Here is a 12,519-nt window from a genome sequence, read left to right on the forward strand (position 1 = left end):
GGATTGTAATACCAAGTCCTATAAGCTCAATTGCATTTGTATGGTATCACCACACATACTGTTCCCTCAAAACACTGATTACACTGCAAGAGGCATAGCGAACGGCGGGTTTTGCTTACTAAAATGGCGGGGTTTGCTCACCAAAATGGCGGGAGTTGCACACTAAAATGGCGAGGTTTGCTTACTAAAATGGCGGGCGTGACGCTCCTTTGCGTACGACACTTCAGGCGATTTCGACTGAGTGGTCCATCTTGCTCCTCTAGTATCTTTGCCTGGACGTGACGTTGCCACCGCGGTATAAAAGGGCGAACGCGGGGCCTGCGCCTCCTCTCTTTCTCAGGCCCGGGTGTAAGATGGTGAGTGCCGCATCAATAAACATCACCGCCATCCGATCACATCGCGTCTCGCTGCAACCGCCAACTTCAATCAGTCTCATCTAATCATCATATGAGCATGATATGAGTCGGTTATTTTTTAAGGAATAAAGCAGGATGGCGGTTCTTTTATTCGTCGTGCGCCTGGTACAAAATGGCGACTGCCATCTTAACCCGTGGTTGTGAGATGCAATCCGAATAAAATCGGAGCCATCCTGTAGTTTCAGGCTCCGGGGTTTGACCACAATGGTGTTAAGATGATTTAGCTTCGCGTTGATGCCGATATTTCCTGATTTCAAAGTAATTTAAGCGGTGAATTCGGGAAGTGTGTTCAACCTCCTCTAAAATGGAGTCCTGAAAACTGGGCCGGGGCATGGAGAAGAGATTCCTCAAAGCCCGTAATAAAGTTCCATGTTTACAATACAATACAATACAATATATCTTTATTGTCATTGTACCCAGGGGTACAACGAGATTGGGAATGCGCCTCCCATACGATGCAATAATTTAAGTAATTTAGACAGCAGCAACCCAACGAAACGAAACAGTTGTAACAGTTTTGGACAGGGTAAAGTGCAAGTTGATCTATGCTTGGGGGGGGGGGATAAAACCATTTATCTTAGTTTTAAGTTTATTGTGCAATCCTCTAAATGTCATTTGCGTCGGTTTAAAAGAGAAAAAGGCTCTTCTAATGGGACAATAGACACTAGGTGCAGGAGGAGGCCATTCAGCCCTTCGAGCCAGCACCACCATTCAATGTGATCATGGCTGATCATTCTCAATCAGTACCCCATTCCTGCCTTCTCCCTCTACCCCCTGACTCCGCTATCCTTAAGAGCTCTATCCAGCTCTCTCTTGAATGCATTCAGAGAATTGGCCTCCACTGCCTTCTGAGGCAGAGAATTCCACAGATGCACAACTCCAAAGGGGGTAGTTTCATGTCTTGCAAGCAGACTTTTAGAACTACTCCAAGTTGTTAAGAAGTTGGATGTGATTATGTGATGTGTTTGCCTAGTTAACTTATTTTGTTTTCGCACCACTCTCCCTCCTTTCAGTCTCACCGCAAGTTCTCGGCTCCCAGGCACGGCTCCCTGGGCTTCCTGCCCCGCAAGAGGAGCTGCAGGCACAGGGGGAAAGTGAAGAGCTTCCCCAAGGACGACCCTCGCAAGCCCGTCCACTTGACCGCCTTCCTGGGCTACAAGGCTGGCATGACCCATATTGTGCGGGATGTTGACAGGCCTGGATCGAGTGAGTAATGTTTAATTATTTGTGTGCAGTAGAAACGCAGGTATAGGTAAAAAAAGACACGTGGGCCTTTATTCCTGCTATCTTGCATGTAATTGATCTTTGTTTTGTCCTTTATCCCCGTGTCTTGCTAATCCTATCGACCTTGAATATACTTAATGACTTTACATTCAGGATAAAGAATTCTAACTTCCCAACCCCATGTTTCTTGACCGGAAACATCATCCATTTTCTCAGCGATACTGCCTGATCCGCTGAGTTACTCCAGCATTTTGTGTCTTATCTAAAGTGTAAACCAACATCTGCTCTTCCTTTCTACACAAAGGAATTCTATCTTTACACGAGACAGTGTCCCAGTTTTAGTTTTCTATAATAATATCAGGAGATACCGTTAAAGCATTCATTCTGTCAAATGGCTGCCATCTTTCAATTCATTTAAATGTCAGAATAAACTAATCTTTTTCTTTTATGTTTACTTAATTATTAGTTGTATTATGTTACATACGCAGCCTGTGGAAGCAGTTGGACAAATTAGCATATATGGTCTATTGTTACAGGTGAAACATACTTTGTGTGCTTGCCATTCTTGGTTGAAGGAATCAGACTGTTACAGTCAATAAGCAGAGGCCATTTGGCCTATTGAATATGTCCTGGCTCATAAGGCTCTTCCCTGCAAATTCCCATTAGTTTTTTCAATACTGCATTCCTTGTGGTAGTGATTGATATGGATTCTTCACATTACTTGAAACCAGTTCATTGGATATTTTGGGGATATTGATAGCATTTTCTACCGTAAAATGTAACATTGATTGTATTGTACATCAAGTTGATTTAATTTGGCTGCCATTTTGTTTCCAGTATTAATTCCTGTCGCCATTTCCCACACTTAGTCTGGCTGCCCCCTCTTTTGGAAAGTTACAGCTACCTTCTACTGCCCTTAGTAGCAGTAATATCTTTTAAATTTGCTCCATATCTAGTGTATATTGCCCTTTGCTTATACCCCTGTGAATCCCCCAGTTTGCAGTTAAAAAAATAGCTGGTAATGTTTTCTCCAAGCAATATCTTAGTGGAAATACAATCAACCAAGTGTATTGAGCTTCACCCTGACCAGTACATGCCACCGCTAGTACTTGAAGGCAGTCAGGAAGTGAGATGCGCTAATGTCAGCAACATAGCCAATGTCTGCTGCTTAAAGCATTTAAAATGCATTGTAAACATGAGGATTAATGTGTTGACTGTCTACAACATTATGAGGATGGACTTTCTGCTCACTTAGTTACATGCACTAATGCAATGTTTCAGGGTCGGGCTTTAGGACAGAGCATGGCAGCCTAATGGCCTTTATCCCAGTCTGGGCCATGCAAATGACACAAAGTGTGAGTTTCCTGCAAATTCACATTTGCTGATTTGAGATTGTAGTCCTGGTAAACTTCTGAGAACAAGGAACAGGCAGATTGATCGGTCCCTCAGATGTGAATTTGATTGTGTACAGGGTGGGAGTTGGGTGCTTGAGATGAGCAGTAAAGTAATAACATTTTAAAACACATGGGGCAAAGTATGATGCCATTTGTGATCTTGAATATTTGTAACAACTGGGTTGAGGGTGATAATGATGAATTGTGCAACTACACGTGATGAAAAACTCGACGGGCGGACACAAACAGCCACGAATAGTGGCATTTGCTGATTGTCGTGTTTTCTGATTGTAGTACAGAAAAAACAAGACTTGTCTGGTTCCTTTACCTTGTGGAACATTGTAGCATTGTGGAACTGAAGAAGGGTCTCGTCTGTAGATGATATTCTGCTTCTTCTGCCAGCTAAGTCGTAGCAATTCCAGTGACTGGCTAAACTAGCTGTGCTACGATTTTCGAGAAAACAATAGTCTTATTAACATTCCTGATAATTTCCCGCAGAGGTGAACAAGAAGGAGGTGGTAGAGGCCGTTACAGTGGTTGAAACTCCTCCGATGGTCATCGTTGGTCTTGTTGGCTATGTTGAGACTCCTCGTGGACTTCGTACTTTCAAAACTATCTTTGCAGAGCATATCAGTGACGAATGCAAGAGGCGCTTCTACAAAAACTGGTAAATATGCCAAGCAATTCCAAAGTGATTTTTAAATAAATTCTAAGCGGATGATGTTTAAAACTTGGATTTGATTGTCAGCAGCTCCGCTCAACTGTGGCAACACAGTTTGATGAGCTCTGGCTCCGCTTGTTGGATGAAACTATCCTTTGATCCCAACAATGAGCCTTCCCTCAGTGGTGCTGATTCCTTCCGCTCGCACTGTGTGTGATGAGGGGTCGTGCCAATATTCTCTGTCTGTTCATGAAGGTACAAGTCCAAAAAGAAGGCCTTCACAAAGTATTGCAAGAAGTGGCAAGATGAGGATGGCAAGAAACAGCTGGAGAAGGATCTGAACAGCATGAAGAAGTACTGCCAAGCTATTCGCATCATTGCTCACACGCAGGTAAGCTCCAGGACTTGACCTGATTAGGTATATTTGGGGTATCCAGAGTAAAACATCTTGCATTTGGCTGCTACAGTCCCTATAATTGCTGTTGGTGACGAATCGCACCTGCAAAATATTATGGTCTTGTATTAAATCCAATGGAAATCAACATTTTCCAAGCAATTTCTTGAATTTTGTAGAGGTATTGCAGTTTTCTAACAGGCCTTACCGTAAAGCTTTCAGATGAAAAGTTTGAGTGAGGGGGAAGTGAAGTTGTAGAAGGCATTTGCTTTGGATGGGGATCTTTGAATACTGAACATCCCTCCTGGTCACTGCTCTGCCCAGTCAATATATCTATTAAGGGACACAGATTGGTGGTAGTTTGACAATGTTTACATGTGGTTAATCCTCAATAGGATGCTCGGTTGTTGACCGATACATAACGGGCTATTTTGAAAAAGGCTTGTCGGTTTGGAAAGGGTTAATGGGGGGGGGGGTACTAATGGGGTTTACTCATGGACTTTTGTAATTTATTCAAATGACCTGTATTTTTCCATCCTATTGCAGAGCCATAATAGTAATTAAACATGCAGATTCTTATTTAACTTTCTAATAAACAAATATATATCGCATTGGCTTTTGAAATCAAGACCATTTTGGCATGAAACCTGAACTTTGTTTGAAGAATTCTAACATTTCCATTTAATTTAGTAAAATGTACCTTGGATTGGTGCTTTAGATTGGTGCTGTTCATCCAGTGTTTTGGGATTGAATTTGGAGGAAGTTGTGGGGCCTGGGAGGGTCATGGAAGTGGCAGGTGACACAAGCGGGTAATGGCGTTAATGGGAAGTGAGTGATAGGATCTGGGTGAGTTGGTGGGAATGTGGAGAGTAGATTACAGGAGAAATGAATACAAACTGGAATTTTTGAGCAGCCATAGATTGGGCCAGAATAAATGTCATATTGAAATGTAGGTGGTCACGGTTATAGTGCCAGTGGTTGTTGAGAAATGGGTTGGTGGTGCAGTATTGTACTCTTGAACTCTAGCTCTAAAATAACCTTTAATTATTTTACAGATGCGCCTGCTCCCTTTGCGCCAGAAAAAATCGCACATCATGGAGATCCAGTTGAATGGAGGAACCATTGCAGATAAAGTTGACTGGGCAAGAGAGAAGCTGGAACAGCAGGTTTCCATTACTTCCGTGTTTGGTCAAGATGAGATGATCGATGTCATCGGTGTAACCAAGGGCCATGGCTTCAAGGGTAAGGACCATGCGCATTTCAGCCCTTTTGCTTAATTATAGTCTGGGAATTAACTTGTTTAAGCTTTTATCTAGTATATGTGGAATTAACTGTAATGGGCTTTGGGTAAACTTTCTGCTCTTTAGGGGAGTACACATGATGATAACACATGGAATAAGTGTTAGCAATAGCACCTGATTCTGATGAGGAGCCTCCATACTGCCTTCCTTCTGAGATCTACTCCAATTATGAGTTTAAGAATAGTTGTATTTTAATAGCCTGTTGACCATCACTAATGGCTAATCTTTCTCTCCCCCGAGGGGTGACAAGCCGTTGGCACACAAAGAAACTGCCGAGGAAGACTCATAAAGGTCTACGCAAGGTTGCTTGCATTGGAGCTTGGCACCCTGCCCGCGTGGCTTTCTCTGTTGCTCGTGCAGGTCAGAAAGGTTATCACCACCGCACTGAGGTCAACAAGAAGGTAGGGACACAAAGAGTGTGATCAAAATGTCAGAATCTTGTGTTGTTGGGAAAGTCTTCATTGTTAATTGGCTTTGCTTAACCACTCAGCTGTGAAATTGGGGACCAAACCAGTTGGAAGTTTTCTTCAAACATTTCTGAAGAAGTTTGTTTTTTCCCCTCAGTGTGATCTGATAATTTCTTACTTGGGATCTGGATTTCTTCATGTACAAACAGGATTGCTGATCCACTATACCCCAACAGCTAAAATTGTTTTTTGTGTTAATGTGAACAAATCAAGTGTCCAGGTGGCATTTTGTGACGTATGTAGCATCTCCCGTAACTTAGTTTTGACTTCAGTACGTTGGTTCGTATGGCTGGCATGAAAACTGCTGCCTTGCTTAAACAGGTGTCCCTGGCTTTGTGCTGGTTAAAACCTCAAGGCATTCCTGTTGTAACAAATCCCTCACGAACTGGAATGTAACAGAACTATCCCTTTTCCAGATTTACAGGATAGGGGGAGGCTACCAAACAAAGGATGGCAAGTTAGTGAAGAACAATGCTTCTACGGAGTATGATCTGACAGACAAGAGCATCAACCCTCTGGTGAGTTAACAGATTATCAATGGCACTCTACTTCCGTGATGTTGGAGGCTTCAGCTTCTAACTGCACGCTCATTGTTTCGGCAGGGAGGATTCCCCCATTACGGTGAAGTGACCAATGACTTCCTCATGATGAAAGGCTGCGTGATTGGTACCAAGAAGCGTGTTCTCACTCTGCGCAAGGTGACTACTCCGCTTTATTGTTGATTCAGTCAAGTATTTTTTCCTACCCAATTGCAGATGGGAAATGTGGGTGGAATTGCTGGAGTCGGGTCATGTAAATGTACTGGAGTGACTCGTTTGGGTCAGGCAGCCTGCCCAGCGGTGTCCCCTTTAGCTGTTTATCTTTTGTGCCAGAGTCCAGCATCTCCAATCTTCAGTTAAATGTGCATTTTGACTTGACAGATATTGTGTAAGTTGTACATTACAGCCATACAATATCCTGTGGTACATTTCTCAGTCTGTGACTTGAAGTCAAAATGCACACTCGAGTCATGATACGGGAGACTGCAGATGCTGGAATCTGGAGTGAAGGATAACCTTCGCTTGTCCAGAAGTTTAACTTATAAATGTCACTGGCAAAGTCATAATTTGCCACCTCCAGTGCAGGGTAAGTAGTTAATACCTTGTAGGATGTTAGTGAACCCATTGAGTTGTGTCAGCTATTTCATGGTTGCCATTAAGTTCCTTTATTTGAGGATGTGGTAAAAGATTAATGGTAGGTTTATCCATGGGGTTGGAATCTATTATTGTCCCTTTTATTCAAGAGATCATGATGGTGGGTACTTTGCACTGCTGCAAGCCATGTGTGGAAGACTTGCATTCTTGGTCTTAAGAGTTGGTGGAATTGTCAACCCTATTTAATCTAATGGATATACTGGCTTCACATTCAGTCCAGGTTTCAAGTGTGACTATCCCATTTCAAGTATCTCTTCAGATCTAGCTGTCACTTCCTTCTGCAGATCACTTATTTTTTTCTTGTTTCCTACAGTCACTGTTGGTTCAAACTAACCGTCGTGCTTCGGAGAAGATAGACCTGAAATTCATTGACACCTCTTCCAAATTTGGTCATGGTCGCTTCCAGACCATTGAAGAGAAGAAGGCGTTCATGGTGAGTGATTTACCTAGAATTGTGGTAGTTCATTTCTGTAACACGTCTCTCGAATCATTTCGATAATATTTTTATTATCCAGCCAACATTGTATTACATTCTACTCAATTTGCCAGATCTATGGCTTGTGTAGCCTCTGTCCTTTCCAAACAGTCGCTGTGGATAAAGGAAAACCAGTGAATATACTTAATTCTTCAAAAGGCATTTGATACAGAGTCACACCAACAGTAATGTGTATAACAAAGCTTACAATGTAGTGTTTTGTTTGTGGCTTTGTCATTTATACAATTTTAAAAGTTAACACCAGTGATCCCTCGAGCACACCTGCAGATCTTGCGAACCAGAAAAAAACCCAGTTATGCCTACTGGTTAGCTGACCTATCCTCTACATTAAATCTTCCACAGTAAGCTTTTGTTATACACATTACTGTTATCAAATGCCCTCTGAAGAATGAAGTAAATTGACTGGTTTATCTTTATCTTCAACATGTGGTATTTCAGATGTAGGATTTCTCTTCTCAGTAGATTACTGTTCTCAGGATTGAATGACTTTGTTCTGACCAACTCTTGTGGTTTGCTTTAATCCTCTTATTGTCTTTCTCCTTCCAGGGACCACTGAAGAAGGATAGAATTGCAAAGGAGGAAGCGGCATAAACCGCGGGCCAATTTTGTCAATTGTAACTTTGATCCTGCCGTGATTGTGTTCTTCAATAAATACTGCTTTCAAAAAGCAATTTACATCTTTAAGAATGTTTGGTCCATTTATGTTCAATAGTTTGCTTCTGAACTGATTGTTGCCTGCTATAACCTTTTCATTTCCCTTACTGTGAGTTTCCAAGGTTCGCAGTATTCCTTTTGGGATAATTACAGCTGTCCCCATTCTTGGCTTGGCATGGTGTCTTCTAGGATTACATATTTTCCCCTGCTGCTCTTGCCATCTGGTTTTTCAGCGTAATTGGATTTAGCCATAGGGATACCCATACCAAGCTTTGTACCATAACAGCAGTGTATTGCTTAAGCTTTCTTACGTTGGTACTAGTATACCACTGTCTTTGTTGCATTTAGGATTAAAAGTCTGAAGCTTACTTTCAATTTCAACACATTGTCATCGGCCATACTTTCAGCTCTTGTGGCAAAGCATTGCTGATGCCAGGATTCTACATTGCTAATTCAAGTACAGATCGAGTGCGGCAAATCTTCATTAGCCTACAAGAGTGACCCTAGTTGACTCTTTAATTGCCCATCCCACAATCCTTGGCTCTTTAGTCTCCTGCATCGCACATCGCTCCAGTAATGCCCAAATATAAACTTGTACTGGCACATTTTTCTTAGATATGTTGCAGCCCACAGCTTTGGGCAACCTTCCTTTACAGATGTGGCTGTAACTTTCAATTTGTTTTGCTCTTCTATTTCGAACTACTAGTTTTAAAGTCATTGTGACAACTTATCCTGTAACATTACTGTTATCCAGTCAATCCCTCTTTGTGACTTAAACATAATTTTCTCTACCACTTCTGATCTTCAATACACAGGTCATTTGAATGAATCACAGGTCCATGTCCACATCCCATTAGTACTTTTCCCCCTTTAACTATGGATTCCAAATGTAAAACAAACCAATTTTAGAATAGTTCCCATTACATATCAGTCTATAACCGAGCATCCCATTGTAGGTCAAGAATGTTTTATTGTCACAAGTTCCAAAACTGAAAAATGAAATTCCTACTGGCAGCGGCACAAGATATGTAAACTTAGTACTCTGCAAAAACTGTAATAAACAACAATAACAAAAATTCAGTATATCTATAAACTTAAATATATAAACTAATAGTGCAAAGTCAACAATAATGCCTCCAAGTCTATATAGTTTGGAGGTTATAGTGTTTAATAGCCTGATAGTTGGAGGGAAGAAGCTGCTCCTGGACGTTAAATTTTCATTTTCCAATACTTCACAATGGCACCAGTAAAATGAGTGTGACCAGGGTGGCGTGGGTCTCCGGTTGCCTCTGAGGCGGCAACTCTTGTAGACTCCTTTTATTCACAAAATGCTGGAGTAACTCAGCAGGTCAGGCAGCATCTCGGGAGAGAAGGAATGGGTGACGTTTCGGGTCGAGACCCTTCTTCAGACTCACTTTGAAGAAGTTCTCCTATACTACTTGTAGACTCCTTTGCTGGTAGGCAGGTCAGTACCTGTGGGAACCACAACATGTAAACATCATCAATCTGTCCCATAAAGTCCTTAATCTGAAATTGACTTTCATCATGGATGCTGTTTGAGTTGCAATGTGCTTTGGGCATTCTGCTTTTATTGCTGGCTCTTATCAGGCAATGTGATGCAATGAAGATGGAATGAGTGAAAACTCAAAAGTGGAAAATGTAATGGTAAAATTTATGGAATGAATTTGAGTTTGGAGCCACGATAAGGAATTGTAATTAGTGGTGGAGGCAAAGGGCTGTACAATTCTGGAGAACTTGACTAGGGCTGAAAATATTTAGAGTGGAGTGATTTAATTTTTTAGAGAATCCCAGTATCTTCTGCTGAACCAGATCGATGTGAGTAAATGAGTCAAGGATGTTTTTCTGATTATCAAAACGAGATTGAACATTTGCAAGTTTGACTGGATCTGTTGAAGATATTGCATGCAAATTTGTCACTTGAAAAAAATCTCCATGCTTAAATATCCTGAATAAACATAATTGGCAAAAGAAATTACTTGGTTAAAACATCCAATACTATTGCTGCTGTCCCTGTTTGGTGGGGGTGGGTATTAAGAATTGCAAATTATTGACACTGCAATATGTTTTAGTCAGTTGTATAGCAGAGACAGGTAGACTGGGAAAATCAGGTTGGTAATGGACCCCAGGAAAGAGTTTGTGGAATGTCTCCGAGATGGATTCTTAGAACAGCTTGTACTGGAGCCTACTAGGGAGAAGGCAATTCTGGATTTAGTGTTGTGTAATGAACCTGATCTGATAAGGGGACTCGAGGTAAAAGTGCCATTAGGATGCAGTGATTACAATATGATAAGTTTAACTACAAATTGAGAGGAGAAGGGAAAATCGGAAGTGTCAGTATTACAGTATAGCAAAGAGGATTACAGAGGCATGAGGCAGGAGCTGGCCAGAATTGACTGGAAGGAGGCCCTCGCAGGGAAGATGGAACAGCAATGGCAGGTATTCCTGGGAATAATGCAGAAGTTGCAGGATCAATTTATCCCAAAGAGGAGGAAAGACTCCAAGGGGAGTAAGAGACATCTGGCTGACAAGGGAAGTCAAGGACAGCATAAAAATAAAAGCAGAAGTACAACAAAGCAAAGAAGAGTGGGAAGCCAGAGGATTGGGACTCTTAAAGAGCAACAGAAGATGACTAAGAAGGCAATACGGGGAGAAAAGATGAGGTACGAGGGTAAACTAGTCAATAATATAAAGGAGGATAGTAAAAGCTTCCTTAGGTATGTAAAGAGGAAAAAAATAGTCAAGGCAAATGTGGGTCCCTTGAAGACAGAAGCGGGGGAATTTATTATGGGAAACAAGGAAATGGCAGACGAGTTGAACCGGTACTTTGGATCTGTCTTCACTTAGAAAGATACAAGCAATCTCCCAGATGTTCTAGTGGCCAGAGATCCTAGGGTGACGGAGGAACTGAAGGAAATCCACATTAGGCAGGAAATGGTGTTGGGTAGACTGATGGGACTGAAGGCTGATAAATCCCCAGGGCCTGATGGTCTGCATCCCAGAGTACTTAAGGAGGTGGCGCTAGGAATTGTGGATCATTTTCCAATGTTCTATAGATTCAGGATCAGTTCCTGTGGATTGGAGGGTAGCTAATGTTGGCCCACAGGAAATTATAGACCAGTTAGTTTGACATCAGTGGTCGGGAAGATGCTGGAGTCAATTATAAAAGACGAAATTGCGGAGCATTTGGATAGTAGTAACAGGATTGTTCCGAGTCAGCATGGATTTACGAAGGGGAAATCATGCTTGACTAGTCTTCTGGAATTCTTTGAGGATGTAACCAAGAAAATTGACAGGGGAGAGCCGGTGGATATGGTGTACCTTGACTTTCAGAAAGCCTTTGACAAGGTTCCACATAGGAGATTAGTGGGCAAATGTAGAGCACATGGTATTGGAGGTAGGGTACTGACATGGATAGAAAATTGGTTGACAGACAGAAAGCAAAGAGTGGGGATAAATGGGTCCCTTTCAGAATTGCAGGCAGTAACTAGTGGGGTACTGCAAGGCTCGGTGCTGGGACCGCAGCTATTTACAATATACATTAATGACTTGGATGAAGGGATTAAAAGTGCCATTAGCAAATTTGCAGATGATACAAAGCTGGGTGGTAGTGTGAACTGGAAGATGCAATGAGGTTGCAGGGTGACTTGGACAGGTTGTGTGAGTGGGCGGATGCATGGCAGATGCAGTTTAATGTGGATAAGTGTGAGGTTATCCACTTTGGTGGTAAGAATAGGAAGGCAGAGTATTATCTGAATGGTGTCAAGTTAGGAACAGGGGACGTACAACGAGATCTGGGTGTCCTAGTGCATCAGTCACTGAAAGGTACAGCAGGCAGTGAAGAAAGCTAATGGAATGTTGGCCTTCATAACAAGAGGAGTTGAGTATAGGAGCAAAGAGGTCCTTCTGCAGTTGTACAGGGCCCTAGTGAGACCGCACCTGGAGTACTGGTTGCAGTTTTGGTCTCCAAATTTGAGGAAGGATATTCTTGCTATTGAGGGCGTGCAGCGTAGGTTTACTAGGTTAATTCCCGGAATGGCGGGACTATCATATGTTGAAAGACTGGAGCGACTAGGCTTGCATACACTGGAATTTAGAAGGATGAAAGGAGATCTTATCGAAACGTAAAAAGATTATTAAGGGGTTGGACACGTTAGAGGCAGGAAACATGTTCCCAATGTTGGGAGAGTCCAGAACAAGGGGTCACAGTTTAAGAATAAGGGGTAGGCCATTTAGAACTGAGATGAGGAAAAACTTTTTCAGTCAGAGAGTTGTGAATCTGTGGAATTCTCTGCCTCAGA

The 12,519-nt window shown here is 42.1% G+C and overlaps 1 protein-coding gene and 1 non-coding gene across 2 annotated transcripts; both read left to right on the forward strand.

Moving 5' to 3' along the window:
* The first annotated feature begins 245 nt into the window (after nt 1-245).
* On the forward strand, nt 246-8,242 carry rpl3 (ribosomal protein L3). The gene is made up of 10 exons (XM_078430398.1): nt 246-356; nt 1,430-1,622; nt 3,533-3,701; nt 3,951-4,086; nt 5,145-5,331; nt 5,631-5,791; nt 6,274-6,375; nt 6,460-6,555; nt 7,364-7,483; nt 8,093-8,242. Exons 1-10 carry the CDS (start codon nt 354-356, stop codon nt 8,135-8,137), a joined length of 1,212 nt encoding a protein of 403 aa, XP_078286524.1. The 5' UTR covers nt 246-353; the 3' UTR covers nt 8,138-8,242.
* On the forward strand, nt 5,461-5,551 carry LOC144611643 (small nucleolar RNA U83B). Its single transcript, XR_013549561.1, has one exon. It is a non-coding gene; the product is annotated as a small nucleolar RNA U83B (small nucleolar RNA).
* Nucleotides 8,243-12,519: the final 4,277 nt, after the last annotated feature.

The sequence above is a fragment of the Rhinoraja longicauda genome, chromosome 40 (assembly GCF_053455715.1).
Source record: "Rhinoraja longicauda isolate Sanriku21f chromosome 40, sRhiLon1.1, whole genome shotgun sequence".
Lineage (NCBI taxonomy): Eukaryota > Metazoa > Chordata > Chondrichthyes > Rajiformes > Arhynchobatidae > Rhinoraja > Rhinoraja longicauda.